This window comes from Coregonus lavaretus (assembly GCF_964263955.1).
Source record: "Coregonus lavaretus genome assembly, chromosome: 5".
NCBI classification, from domain to species: domain Eukaryota; kingdom Metazoa; phylum Chordata; class Actinopteri; order Salmoniformes; family Salmonidae; genus Coregonus; species Coregonus lavaretus.
In genome coordinates, this window is record NC_139992.1 from 64,514,833 (window position 1) to 64,530,845 (window position 16,013).

General features: G+C 42.4%; 1 protein-coding gene across 1 annotated transcript in view; it reads left to right on the forward strand.

The window, feature by feature from the left end:
* LOC311130165 (myosin light chain kinase, smooth muscle-like) overlaps positions 1-16,013 on the forward strand; it is a gene marked incomplete at its 3' end in the record, with an annotated part of 108,323 nt that overhangs the window by 45,457 nt on the left and 46,853 nt on the right. The window contains exons 11-12 of the mRNA XM_084162859.1: positions 10,352-10,504; positions 14,858-14,995. Of these exons, the coding sequence (XP_084018985.1) occupies positions 10,352-10,504; positions 14,858-14,995 (291 nt within the window). The remainder of the gene's footprint in view (positions 1-10,351; positions 10,505-14,857; positions 14,996-16,013) is intronic.

A 16,013-nucleotide genomic window follows, 5' to 3' on the forward strand; every position in this document is an offset into this window, starting at 1 on the left:
CACTCCAACAATCAGGCCTTTATGGTAGAATGGCCAGACGGAAGCCACTCCTCAGTAAAAGGCACATGAAAGCCAGCTTGGAGTTTGCCAAAAGGCACCTAAAGACTCTCAGACCATGAGAAACAAGATTCTCTTGTCTGATGAAACCAAGACTTGAACTCTTTAGCCTAAATGCCAAGCGTCACGTCTGAAGGAAACCTGGCACCATTCCTATGGTGAAGCATGGTGGTGGCAGCATCATGCTGTGGGGATGTTTTTCAGCAGCAGGGACTGGGAGACTAGTCAGGATCGAGGGAAAGATTAACAGAGCAAAGTACAGAGAGATCCTTGATGATAACCTACTCAGGACCTCAGACTGGGGCGAATGTTCACCTTCCAACAGGACAACGACCCTAAGCACACAGCCAAGACAACACAGGAATGGCTTCGGGACAAGTCTCTGAATGTCCTTGAGTGACCCAGCCAGAGCCTGAAAATAGCTGTGCAGTGACGCTCCCCATCTAACCTGACAGAGTTTGAGAGGATCTGCAGAGAAGAATGGGAGAAACTCCCCAAATACAGGTGTGCCAAGCTTGTAGCGTCATACCCAAGAAGACTCGAGGCTGTAATCGCTGCCAAAGGTGATTCAACAAAGTACTGAGTAAAGGGTCTGAATACATATGTAAATGTGATATTTCCGTATTTTAATTTTAGAAATTTGCAAACATTTCTACAAACCTGTTTTTGCATTGTCATTATGGGGTATTATGTGTAGATTGATGAGGGAAATAAAACCATTTAATCAATTTTAGAATAAGGCCGTAACGTAACAAAATGTGGAAAAAGTAAAGGGGTCTGAATACTTTCCAAATGCAGTGTACGTTTTTTAAATTAGGAGACCCATTCCGAATGAAGCCGAAGACAACTAGACCCGTTCCGTATAGACCTGGTCAGATCCGATCCGAGTGAAGTCATTTTTTAAAGCTACTTTATTAACCAGAGCTGATAAAGCGTGAGAGGAGGGAGAGAGGTGCCGCTCTAGCAGGTGGGGTAGGGGCCGTACTGTGAGCGAGTGACAAAGGAAGGAGGGAGGGAGAGACGAGACAGCAACCAACCAACCAAGCCGACTTGCGCTATAGTAGACTAATAGCTGCCATAGCTAGGTTATTTATCATCAATTATGATTACGTAGTACCTGTCTTGACTGCATTAAACCAGGAGAAGCTAGTTAAGCTGCGCTTTCTCATCCTACAGTTACAAATAACAACAACCATTCAGAATATTAAGGAGCAGCCTAGGCTCTGAGGCTACAACTATCTTCCATTGATTAGATAGCTCCTAACTTTTGCCACACGGAGCGAGGCTCTGACTGTAGCCTATTGCCGCTTTGATGACTTATGATTTGCCAACAACAAGCTACATGTGCCACGCTCCACTCACGTGAAAAGCAAGAGCAGCAGCATAAATTATAAAATGTCTCTCTCTATTGCCGCAGTCTCGTTCGAATCTGTACGGGCCCTTCTGAACAAGTCAGTTAAAATTACACATACCCGAGACCCGAGACCCGTGAAAATAATATCAGACCCGACCCAGACCTGTGACATTATTTAGAATTCTGGATCCAGACCCGCTCGGGTCCCAGACCGGGTCTCGGGTATTCGGGTACAGGTGGATTTGTGAAGACTTCTAATCTGTGGATCTGTTGGGGCGGTATACGATTTGGAGTGTATCCAGGGTGTCTGGGATGATGGTGTTGATGTGAGCCATGACCAGCCTTTCAAAACATTGTATGGCTACAGATGTGAGTGCTACGGGGCGATAGTCTTTTGGACAAGTTACCCTGGTGTTCTTGGGCACAGGAAATATTGTGGTTTGCTTGAAACATGTAGGTATTACAGACTGGGTCAGGTAGAGGTTGAAAATGTCAGTGAAGACACTTGCCAGCTGGTCAGCGCATGCTCCGAGTACGCGTCCTGGTAATCCGCCTGGCCCTGCGGCCTTGTGAATGTTAACCTGTTAAAAGGTCTTTCTCACATTGGCTATGGAGAGTGTGATCACACAGTTGTCCGGAACAGCTGTCGATCTCATGCATGGTTCAATGTTGCTTGCCTCGAAGCGAGAATAGAAGTAATTTAGCTTGTCTGGTACTGTAGGTTTGCGTCACTGGTCAGCTCGTGGCTGGGATTCGATCTTAGTCCTGTATTGATGCTTTGCTTGTTTGATGGCTCGTCGGAGGTCATAGCGGGATTTCTTATAAGCGTCCGGATTATTGTCCCGCTCCTTGAAAGCAGAAGCTCTAACCTATAGCTCAGTGCGAATGTTGCCTGTAATCCATGCCACCAAGCTGGTGACTGATGTGGTAAACACCTCGGTGCCATCGGATGAATTCCAGAACATATGCCAGTCTGTGCTAGCGAAACAGTCCTGTAGCTTAGCATCCGCTTCATCAGACCACTTCTGTATTGAGCGTGTCACTGGTACTTCAGGAGGATATACACTGAACATAAATATAAACACAACATTTAAAGTGTTGGTCCCATGTTTCATGAGCTGAAATAAAAGATCCCAGACTTTTCCATACGCACAAAAAGCTTATTTCTCAAACATTTTGTGTTACTGAGCATTTCTCCTTTGACAAGATAATCCATCCACCTGACAGGTGTAGCATATCAAAAAGCTGATTAAACAGCATGATCATTACACAGGTGCACCTTTTGCTGGGGACAATAAAAGGCCACTCTAAAATGTGCAGTTTTGAGCATGTTTGGGATGCTCTGGATCGACGTGTGCGACAGCGTGTTCCAGTTCCCGACAATTTCCAGAAACTTTGCACAGCCATTGAAGAGGAGTGGGACAACATTCCACAGGCCACAATCAACAGCCTGATCAACTCTATGAGAAGGAGATGTCGCTCTGCATGAGGCAAATGGTGGTCACCCCAGAACTGACTGGTTGTCTGATCCATGGTCCTACTTTTTAATTTTTTTACGTATATGTGACCAACAGATTCATATCTGTATTCCCAGTCATGTGAAATCCATAGATTAGGGCCTAATTAATTGATTTCAGTTGACTGATTTCCTTATACAGTGGGAAGAACAAGTATTTGATACACTGCCGATTTTGCAGGTTTTCCTATTTACAAAGCATGTAGAGGTCTGTAATTTTTATCATAGGTACACTTCAACTGTGAGAGACGGAATCTTAATATTTGGTACAGAAACCTTTGTTTGCAATTACAGAGATCATACGTTTCCTGTAGGTCTTGACCAGGTTTGCACACACTGCAGCAGGGATTTTGGCCCACTCCTCCATACAGACCTTCTCCAGATCCTTCAGGTTTCGGGGCTGTCGCTGGGCAATACAGACTTTCAGCTCCCTCCAAAGATGTTCTATTGGGTTCAGGTCTGGAGACTGGCTAGGCCACTCCAGGACCTTGAGGTGCTTCTTACGGAGCCACTCCTTAGTTGCCCTGGCTGTGTGTTTCGGGTCGTTGTCATGCTGGAAGACCCAGCCACGACCCATCTTCAATGCTCTTACTGAGGGAAGGAGGTTGTTGGCCAAGATCTCGCGATACATGGCCCCATCCATCCTCCCCTCAATACGGTGCAGTCATCCTGTCCCCTTTGCAGAAAAGCATCCCCAAAGAATGATGTTTCCACTTCCATGCTTCACAGTTGGGATGGTGTTCTTGGGGTTGTACTCATCCTTCTTCTTCCTCCAAACACGGCGAGTGGAGTTTAGACAAAAAGCTCAATTTTTGTCTCATCAGACCACATGACCTTCTCCCATTCCTCCTCTGGATCATCCAGATGGTCATTGGCAAACTTCAGACAGGCCTGGACATGCGCTGGCTTGAGCAGGGGGACCTTGCGTGCGCTGCAGGATTTTAATCCATGACGGCGTAGTGTGTTACTAATGGTTTTCTTTGAGACTGTGGTCCCAGCTCTCTTCAGGTCATTGACCAGGTCCTGCCGTGTAGTTCTGGGCTGATCCCTCACCTTCCTCATGATCACGAGGTGAGATCTTGCATGGAGCCCCAGACCGAGGGTGATTGACCGTCATCTTGAACTTCTTCCATTTTCTAATAATTGCGGCAAAAGTTGTTGCCTTCTCACCAAGCTGCTTGCCTATTGTCCTGTAGCCCATCCCAGCCTTGTGCAGGTCTACCATTTTATCCCTGATGTCCTTACACAGCTCTCTGGTCTTGGCCATTGTGGAGAGGTTGGAGTCTGTTTGATTGAGTGTGTGGACAGGTGTCTTTTATACACGTAATGAATTCAAACAGGTGCAGTTAATACAGGTAATGAGTGGAGAACAGGAGGGCTTCTTAAAGAAAAACTAACAGGTCTGTGAGAGCTGGAATTCTTACTGGTTGGTAGGTGATCAAATACTTATGTCATGCAATAAAATGCAAATGAATTACTAAAAAATCATACAATGTGATTTTCTGGATTTTTGTTTTAGATTCCGTCTCTCACAGTTGAAGTGTACCTATGATAAAAATTACAGACCTCTACATGCTTTGTAAGTAGGAAAACCTGCAAAATCGGCAGTGTATCAAATACTTGTTCTCCCCACTGTATGAACTGTAACTCAGTACAATCTTTGTTGCATGTTGCGTTTGTATTTTTGTTCAGTGTAGTTTCAGTATAGTTTGTTTTTCAGAATTTTATTTCAGTTTACTAAATTGGTTTTCCAATTATTTGTTTTATTTTAGTTTCAGTTTTTGTTTACTTTTATAACCTTGCAGTGAACAGTATTTTCTGTATTATTGTAGCTGGGTTATTTTTATCCTTCCATATTTAATTAAGCTGGATCATATTCTGTTGAAGTTTGGTTTTGTCTGTATCCGTCACCTCAGCCTAACTTGACTCTCAACATAGGGATTCAGTTCTCAACTCTTGTGCTTCGGGGGCCAAATGTGTTCGTGAGTTGAATTATCCTCTTCAGAAAACATCTTTAATCTTTAAACTCATAGAATTGACTTGTTGCAGGTTTTTGAGAAGTATCTCACATAGCCTGTCCCAAATGGCACTTTAGTCCCTTCATAGTATAGTACTTTTGACCAGACCCCTATATACCCTAGTCAGAAGTAGTGCACTATATAGGGAAGAATAGGGTTTCATTTGGGATGTAGCCATAGTTTCCTCAGGTCTGCTTCTTTTGATGCTCCAGGTTTGAGCTATGAGTGGAGGAACTGTTGACGTTATCCTCTAGCCTCTTGAAGATGGATGGACAGTTAATGGCATCACAGTCACCTCAGGGAAGAGATAGTCCTGTTCCCAGCAACTCTGTAGGGATCCCAGTACCGACCCATTCACAGCCCCTCCGTTCTCTTCTGTTCTTACCGCTGGAAAATACACCCACAGCCATTAAACAAATATGAAGCCTAGGAACCATATAAAGGAAAAACATGCATCGCTCCCTCCTGAAACCCTCCTGAAGTATTACACCCAGACAGACTTGACAAGTGTTTGTGCTCCATAAGCAGACATCTGAGATTCTCTCTCTCTCTCTCTCTCTGAGACTCGGACTCGCGCAGGCCGATTCTGAAATACCTACCAACAGGACAAAAAAAGGCTCCCCTGGATTTCAAAGTGAATGCCTTTCTTGGGATCGGGTGGTCCAGCACGTGGCGCGAGAGACATTTAGAATTGTTGGTGGCAGAGCATCAAAACTCATCCAGGTTCAATTCAACACAGAGCTAGATAGCTTCCTGACTGTGTAAACGTAGGCCTGCAAGGGAAGATTAACACACAGTGCCTTCAGAAAGTATTCATACCCCTTGACTTATCCCACATTTTGTTGTTACAACCTGAGTAAAAAAATTGATTACATATATTTTTTTGCTCACCCATCTACACACAATACCCCATAATGACAAAGTGAAAACATATTTTTAGAAATGTATTCAAATTGATTAAAAGTGAAATACAGAAATATCTAATTTACATAAGTATTCACACCCCTGAGTCAATAGATGTTAGAATCAACTTTGGCAGCGATTACAGCTGTGAGTCTTTCTGGGTAAGTCTCTAAGAGCTTTGCACACCTGGATTGTATAATATGTGCTCATTAATCAAGACAGCCATTTTCAAGTCTTGCCGTAGTTTTTCAAGCTGATTTTAAGTCAACTTTAACTAGGCCACTCAGGAACATTCAATGTCGTCTTGGTAAACAACTCCAGTGTATATTTTGCCTTGCGTTTTAGTTTATTGTCCTGCTGAAAGGTGAATTTGTCTCCCAGTGTTTGTTGGAAAGCAGACTGAACCAGGTTTTTCTCTAGGATTTTGATTTTGCCTGTGCTTAGCTCCATTCCATTTATTTTTTATCCTGAAAAACTCCCCTGTCCTTAAGGATTACATGCATACCCATAACATGATGTAGCCACCACTATGCTTGAAAATATGGAGAGTGCTACTCAGTAATGTTTTATACTGTATATTTGGGGCAAATCCAATAACACTTTGTATTCAGGACAAAAAGTTAATTGCTTTGCCAAATGTTTTGCAGTATTACTTTAGTGCCTATTTGCAAACATGATGCATGTTTTGTAATATTTGAATTCTGCACAGGCTTCCTTCTTTTCACACTGTCATTTAGGTTAATATTGTGGAGTAACTACAATGTTGTTGATCCATCCTCTATTTTCTCCTATCACAGCCATTAAACTCTGTAAGTGTTTTAAAGTCACCATTGGCCTCGTGGTGAAATCCCTGAGCCGGTTTCCTTCCTTCTAAAAACGTAATTCCACTTGGACATTATGGGGTATTGTGTGCAGGCCAGTGACACAAACTCAATTTAATCAATTTTAAATTCAGACTGTAACACAACAAAATGTGGACAAGGTCAATGGGTGTGAACACTTTCTGAAGGCGCACTGCATGATAAAGAAACATCTTCTGCCATTGTATCAACATTTACCTCTGTGAGGTTTTTGACCTTACAAGGTGTTGTCTTTTTCTGCCTCGGCATACACTACCAGTCAGAAGTTTGGACACACCTACTCATTCAAGGGTTGATCTTTATTTTCTACATTGTAGAATAATAGTGAAAACATCAAAACTATGAAATAACACATACAGTGGGGGAAAAAAAGTATTTAGTCAGCCACCAATTGTGCAAGTTCTCCCACTTAAAAAGATGAGAGGCCTGTAATTTTCATCATAGGTACACGTCAACTATGACAGACAAATTGAGAGAAAAAAATCCAGAAAATCACATTGTAGGATTTTTAATGAATTTATTTGCAAATTATGGTGGAAAATAAGTATTTGGTCACCTACAAACAAGCAAGATTTCTGGCTCCCACAGACCTGTAACTTCTTCTTTAAGAGGCTCCTCTGTCCTCCACTCGTTACCTGAATTAATGGCACCTGTTTGAACTTGTTATCAGTATAAAAGACACCTGTCCACAACCTCAAACAGTCACACTCCAAACTCCACTATGGCCAAGACCAAAGAGCTGTCAAAGGACACCAGAAACAAAATTGTAGACCTGCACCAGGCTGGGAAGACTGAATCTGCAATAGGTAAGCAGCTTGGTTTGAAGAAATCAACTGTGGGAGCAATTATTAGGAAATGGAAGACAGACAAGACCACTGATAATCTCCCTCGATCTGGGGCTCCACGCAAGATCTCACCCCGTGGGGTCAAAATGATCACAAGAACAGTGAGCAAAAATCCCAGAACCACACGGGGGGACCTAGTGAATGACCTGCAGAGAGCTGGGACCAAAGTAACAAAGCCTACCATCAGTAACACTACGCCGCCAGGGACTCAAATCCTGCAGTGCCAGACGTGTCCCCCTGTTTAAGCCAGTACATGTCCAGGCCCGTCTGAAGTTTGCTAGAGTGCATTTGGATGATCCAGAAGAGGATTGGGAGAATGTCATATGGTCAGATGAAACCAAAATAGAACTTTTTGGTAAAAACTCAACTCATCGTGTTTGGAGGACAAATAATGCTGAGTTGCATCCAAAGAACACCATACCTACTGTGAAGCATGGGGTTGGAAACATCATGCTTTGGGGCTGTTTTTCTGCAAAGGGACCAGGACGACTGATCCGTGTAAAGGAAAGAATGAATGGGGCCATGTATCGTGAGATTTTGAGTGAAAACCTCCTTCCATCAGCAAGGGCATTGAAGATGAAACGTGGCTGGGTCTTTCAGCATGACAATGATCCCAAACACACCGCCCGGGCAATGAAGGAGTGGCTTCATAAGAAGCATTTCAAGGTCCTGGAGTGGCCTAGCCAGTGTCCAGATCTCAACCCCATAGAAAATCTTTGGAGGGAGTTGAAAGTCCGTGTTGCCCAGCGACAGCCCCAAAACATCACTGCTCTAGAGGAGATTTGCATGGAGGAATGGGCCAAAATACCAGCAACAGTGTGTGAAAACCTTGTGAAGACTTACAGAAAACGTTTGACCTGTGTCATTGCCAACAAAGGGTATATAACAAAGTATTGAGAAACTTTTGTTATTGACCAAATACTTATTTTCCACCATAATTTGCAAATCAATTCATTAAAAATCCTACAATGTGGTTTCTGGATTTTTGTTCTCATTTTGTCTGTCATAGTTGACGTGTACCTATGATGAAAATTACAGGCCTCTCTCATCTTTTTAAGTGGGAGAACTTGCACAATTGGTGGCTGACTAAATACTTTTTTTCCCCACTGTATGGAATCATGTAGTAACCAAAAAAATTATATTTGATATTTGAAATTCTTCAAATAGCCACCCTTTGCACTTGATGACAGCTTTGCACACTCTTGGCATTCTCTCAACCAGCTTCACCTGGAATGCTTTTCCAACAGTCTTGAAGGAGTTCCCACATATGCTGAGCACTTGTTGGCTGCTTTTCCTTCACTCTGCAGTCCGACTCATCCCAAACCATCTCAATTTGGTTGAGGTCGGGGGATTGTGGAGGCCAGGTCATCTGATGCAGCACTCCATCACTCTCCTTTTTGGTCAAATAGCCCTTACACAGCCTGGAGGTGTGTTGGGTCATTGTCCTGTTGAAAAACAAATGATAGTCCCACTAAGCCCAAACCAGATGGGATGGCGTATCACTGCAGAATGCTGTGGTAGCCATGCTGGTTAAGTGTGCCTTGAATTCTAAATAAATCACAGACAGTGTCACCAGCAAAGCACCCCCACACCATAACACCACCACCTCCATGCTTTACGGTGGGAAATACACATGCAGAGATCATCCGTTCACCCACACCGCGTCTCACAAAGACAGCGGTTGGAACCAAAAATCTCCAGTTTGGACTCCAGACCAAAGGACAAATGTCCACCGGTCTAATGTCCATTGCACGTGTTTCTTGGCCCAAGCAAGTCTCTTCTTCTTATTGGTGTCCTTTAGCAGTGGTTTCTTTGCAGCAATTCGACCATGAAGGCCTGATTCACACAGTCTCCTCTGAACAGTTGATGTTGAGATGTCTGTTATTTTTATTTGGGCTGCAATTTCTGAGGCTGGTAACTCTAACTTATCCTCCTCATGAGAGCCAGTTTCATCATAGCGCCTGATGGTTTTTGCGACTGCACTTGAAGAAACGTTCAAAGTTCTTGAAATCTTCCGTATTGACTGACCTTCATGTCTTAAAATAATGATGGACTGTCGTTTATCTTTCCTTATTTGAGCTGTTCTTGCCATTATATGGACTTGGTCTTTTACCAAATAGGGCTATCTTCTGTATACCACCCCTACCTTGTCACAACACAACTGATTGGCTCAAAAGCATTAAGATGGAAAGAAATTCCACACATGAACTTTTAAGACGGCACACCTGTTAATTGGCACTCCAGGTGACTACCTCATGAAGCTGGTTGAGATAATGCCAAGGGTGTGCAAATGTGTCATCAAGGCAAAGGGTGGCTATTTGAAGTATCTCAAATATATTTTGATTTGTTTAACACTTTTTTGTTTACTATATGATTCCATATGTGTTATTTCATAGTTTTGATGTCTTCACTTTTACTCTACAATGTAGAAAATAATAAAAATAAAGAAACACCCTTGAATGAGTAGGTGTTCTAAAACTTTTGACCGGTAGTGTATATATATATTTTGCATTGTTGGGAAGTAAGCATTTCACTGTTAGTCTACACCTATTGTTTACGAAATGTGACAATTCAAATTTGATTTTGAGGAATACACTTTATTAGTCCCTTGATTTTATATGAAAATGGATTGACACAACATGTCCTGCATGATAAACGTCTTAATTTCTAATGATCGGTCTTTCATTATCTCTCCCCAATATGGCCCTGCTTTACTTTTACAGCAAAATATTGTACCCTGCTCTTAGTGTAAGATAAACTCAAGTGTGACACATGTTCCTCTCTCTTCCCCCCATCAGAAAAGCCCATGCCGTACGCCCACTCTTCCTTTGAGAATGGCCTGGCCCAACTCACAGTCCAAGGTGCCCTGCCAGAGGATGAGGGCCAGTACACGATTGTCGCTGAGAACAGCCATGGGAGAGCCGTGTGCACTGTCAAAGTCATCGTCAAAGGTGGGCCTGGGAGCCTCTACAGTGGCCAGGATTCTCTGGTTGTGTTTACACAGGCAGCCCAATTCTGATATTTTTCCACCAGTTGGTCTTTTAACTAATCAGATCAGATCTTTTGCCAATAATTGGGCAAAAGATCAGAATTGGACTGCCTGTGTAAACGCAGCCTCAGAGTAGGAGTGCTGATCTAGGATCAGCTCCCTCCTGTCCATGTAATCTTATTTATTGTCATCTAAAAGGCAAAACTGATCTAGATCAGCACCCCTACTCTGAGACGCTTGATACATCCAGACCCAGATGTTTCTTTATCCTTTGCATCTTTGAGAAAATATGCATTTAATCTTTGTGATGGATGTATCAGATATTTCCCAGAGGACTGCCCCAATAGAGCATATAATATGCATCTAATTATTTCTCAATATGATGCTTATTACATGTACTTTTGTAGTTCCCCTATTAGTCCCCGAAGACCTATAGACCATTTTCTGACTTTCTGAGTTATTTTTTTCAGGACATGGAAAAAGTCTGCCGTGCTAAAATTACTCTGATCTAGGGGAATGCCCAATGAATATGTTCTTTTGATAACTGTGTTTAGATTTTACGTTTTTGAAAATCTAAACACACATCCATACCAAGCTGACAAATGCTATCAACATGTCATATCTATATACAGTATTTATATCATACTCTCAGGCTATTTTAAGTCTTTGCAATGTTTTGGCTAAATTGAGAATTCTCTCAATCCATGAGATAGGAAATATGCTTATCTTTTCAGAAGAATGAGCATTTGACTGTTTGCTAAAGCCCTGAAATGTCTCTATTGCGAGTACTTTGAGCTCCTTTGATAAGTAGTGCTACTCTAAGTTAATAGCTATTTAGGGCTCCAATGTTGCATTTCAGGAAACATATGCTCTCTGTTCCAGCATGCATATTGTGTTTGTCCCAAATGGCACCCTATTTCCTTAAGTAGTGCACCACTTTTGACCATGGCCCTGATCAAAAGTAACGCACTATATAAGGAATTGGGGACCATTTGGGACGAAATCCTTGTCTATCAGCACACACAGGGCTTCATGGTGGAGGTTCAGCTTTATGTTTTGCTGGGGTAAACATTTGAAATACCATCATTTTCCCACACAGACAGTGCCACCACACATGTACTGTGAGTTAAGGATGCAGCACAGGCTGACCCTGACAGACAGATGGAGGGATATACTGCTAGTGTGACTGCTAGTACACCAACCATCTTGTTCATACATTAAGAACTAATGGCACACATTCATATTTAGTAGCAAAGAGAGCTAGAGTAGAGTGAGAGTGAAGGGTGTGAGAGAGAGAGAATAACAATAACAACTTAAAGGACATCCACAATCAACAAATGTGGTAAAGGAATCTGTTTGTAAACACTTTCTATAAAGTACATTTTCTATAAAGTCCTTTTATAATCCCTTTATAACACACTTATGTGTAACAGTATGACACTGATTATAAGCGTCCATAGTAATCTGTATCTACAGATTAACCTTCACTCCGATCTGATAAATAGTACCTGAGTAAAGACTCTTTGCCTGTGTCTGTCACACACATCACTTATTTAGCTGCAGAACAATGCTTAATGCAGATGAGCAATCTGCAAGCCAAGTGACCGTTGATTTGCTTTGCAAGTTGGAATCATGACAACACTGAACCTGTGAAAAGAAGTAGATGAGTGGATTGGTGCCAGTCTAATTGATGCCAGCGTAAGAGGTAGGGTGAGTCTGCTATGTTCAATAGGGATATTGTGGAAGAAGAGCCATAGCAGTGTTAGCTGTAAGTTAAGATAATCATGCATGTATCTACAGTATATGAATACTGTATATATAATAATAATAATATGCCATTTAGCAGACGCTTTTATCCAAAGCGACTTACAGTCATGCGTGCATACATTTTTGTGTATGGGTGGTCCCGGGGATCGAACCCACTACCTTGGCGTTACAAGCGCCGTGCTCTACCAGCTGAGCTACAGAGGACCACAATGGTGTGATGGTTTATTTTTACAATAAGTGCCATTTATGTGGGAAATGCTCCATTCTTATATTGAATATTTTGGAATATTGCATGCCGCAGGATTGGTAGAGATTGTCCCACGTAGCTAGGATCCCTCCATTATTAGCTTTTGTTTAAAGTCATGATTTTGTGTGATGTGTAAACTGTTAGGAAGGCTCCTCGGATTACTAGAGGCTGAGTCCCAAATAGAACCCTATTCCCTACATAGCACACTACTTTTGACCAGGGCTGACCAGAATTTGGAATGCTGGCTGGGTCAGCAGTGAAGCAGGGCTGTTTAAGCAGCAGTGCTGATGGAAACATACTGGAGTTGCCTTGGATCTCCCTCTGGCATGCTGGATATGCATACAGACAGTGGGCTGTGTTATGACAAGCCTGCGTCCCTGTCTGTTGGGTCCTGACGTCCACAGGGTTAGAACCATTTAGATTTATGAACTTGGGGTGGGTGGGGGGAGGGGGGTTGACTACGTAGAACCAAACACCATACATGGTGAGCATGAATCAAGGAGCGAGGGCCAAAAAGTTCCCCTTGGTGTCTCGTTCTCTCTCTCTCTCTCTCTCGTACTCGTTCTCTCTCTCACAGCGAGGCTGAACTGTTTGGATGCCCAGGCTACCACGCTGTAACAGCGTGAAGCGAACCCATGCACATGCGCAGATAATGTGTGAGAGCGAAGTCTTGCGTCTCGCTCATCTCAATATCTGCGGTGCTGTTCGTTGCAATGTCCTTTAAGGACTAAAGTGTAGTGATGAGTCAAGTAATTATATGACTCTCAAAGACCTTGGCAGGAACATCGCCCCTATGGTCGTCTTTAATGAGATTATTCCAGTGTTTGCATATTCAGGGCATGTACCTTGCATGTTTGCCAAGAACATCACAATATGGGGAGTTGACTACGTAGAACCAAAAACCATACATGGTGAGCATGAATCAAAGAGCGAGGACCAAAATGCTGTTAATGTTCAGGATGTGTCTAGTATTCATAGTCTGCATTCTAAATGGCACCATATTCCCTATGTAGGACAGTACTTTTTACCAGGGCCCATAGGGCTCTGGTCAAAGGTAGTGTCCTCTTTAGTGCGCTAAATAGGGAAAACTGCTATTTGGGATGCAGACACCATCAGAGATGGTAGAGAAATCGAGACACCGCACTCCCTTATTTTTTTCTTACACTAACAGGAACCGTAACCATTTTTTTCCAATGGTAAAATGTCTGAGTTCATTTCTCCACCATCTTTTATAGCATTGCTTTGTGCTCCAGATGGCAAGTCCATATGAGGATCTGGTGTACTTGTGACGTTCTGCTCCATAGCCTCTGGAAGTGTTCAGACAGTGGCTGCTGCTGCAGCACCTATATATGCTTGGCTGCCAATGTCATTAAGAACATAAACAGTTTTCCACAGATTCTTTGGCATGGGTTCTTCAGTACTTTAGGTTTCAGATGTCTGCGGTACACTGCCAGACAGCTCATTTCCTGATATAGGAGAGCTCTTGCTCTCTCCCAGAAGGTTATCTTTTTCTGAACGAGCAGAGACTCCCATGAGACGCACAGGGAGTTTGTTAACATCAGCATGTTCCTCATTGTGTTTCTAAATCACCACGACTGCATCCCAAATGGCTCCCTATATAGTGCACTACTTTTGACCATGGGCTCTGGTCAAAAGTAGTGCACTATATGGGGTGCCATTTGGGATGCATTTTAAGAAATCTACTCCAGCCTCTATATATAGTATTCCAAGAGTCCATCTTGAATAACTATTTATTTACATGACTGTGAAGGAGAGACCTTGACTTGGAGTAGACTCTCTTAATATAGTGTATTTAACTGTGAAGCAAGTAATGTAATGTCTTTCTGTTCATTTGCCATTCCATTCAAACTTCCAATAGCCTGCGCTGATTGACGATTGCACACACCCAACTACTAGTTGTCTTGTTAATAGTTTATTGGTTGTTGGTTGTTTCATTTCACACTGGCGGACTGACACAGGCGCACATGATATTAGCTAATGAAGGAATGTAATTTTTAACCTGTGTGTCAGAAGTGTTTGGAGAGTCCTCCAAGCAAGGTGATGTTTTTACTGCTAATGGTTTTTACTTGCTCTGCATTTTTTAAATAAATGAAGTAATTTTGAACCTCTATCTGTTGTTTTTAAGCCTTTTAACTGTTAGAGTAGGCCAGCCCCCCACGATGACAGTCAACTGGGGGAAAGTTAACTGTTGTTGGTTCTCTTCGCTTAGTGTGCTGTTCAGTGAACTACTCATGTTCCTGTTCTGTAAAAAGTAACCCTGCAAATGTTGTTACATTTCAGCTAAGAAAAGTGCCAAGAGGACGGAACCTCCAAATGCAGTTGACATCAAGAAGCCATCGGCCCCTGTATTTCTCAGAGGTCTGAAGGATCTAAAAGTCATGGACGGTAGCCAAGTCATCATGACCGTGGAGGTGACGGGTAAGAGAAGGCCTCTCCCGGGTCGTATTCATTAGGCACCAAACGGAAGAAAACAGACTGAAACAGGGGGGGGACTACCTGGACTAGTCCAATAAGAAGTGCTTTTTTTTCACTGTTAAAAAATAATTGCCTATTTTTGCTTTACGTTGAAAAACATTTTGCTGTGGTGCACCCCAATGAATACAACCCTGGTGGGTGTCTCGTATTGGCCCTCATTCCCATTAACCATTCGTTTTGTTTGTTTTCAGCGACTGTTTGCTTTAGACGCTGGTATTTCCTGCTCGGCCCCCCAGAGATACTTGTTTGGTTTTCGGGTGTTTTCCACATTTGCATTTCCTTCCAATGTTTGACCTGAGGAGATGGGTTGACTCTCAGAGTATTATCACTTATTATTATTATATAATCTTCATCATCCAACTGAGGTTGTTTGCATGGGGGAGTAGTCGCTAGTAATACGCTGTATGATTTACATTATTCTAGGGCTAGCAAGAAACGCAGGAGCGTTTCTTGCTGTATTTTCTTATGAAGATTTATGATAGCAGTACTCCACATGCATTTTATTTAGATCATGCCTATGTGAAAAATGCATACAATTATGCAAGACAATTGTATATCATAGAATGTGTTATGTAATACAACCCTCATAACACCATGTTACTGTAGGGCACACTTTAAAGTGATAGTTCACCCAAATTACAAAATGATATATTAGTTTCCTTACTCAGTAAGCTGTCTGTGGACAAAGGTAAGACCGAAATCCATGCTTTGGTTTTGTTTACCTGGCCACTGTCTCCAAATGCTTACTTTTTTGCATTTTTGTCCAAAAACCAATGCAAGTCAATATTCCATATTAGCATTTTTCGTGTTTCATATCCAAATCAGGGTTGGGGTCAATTCTTAATTTCAGAATTCAATTAAATCCATTAGTTGAAATTTGAATTGGCCACACCCTACAGGAAGCAGAATTTGAATTAGAGGAAGTAGAACCAATTCAAAGAAATTCGACTGACATATGAAA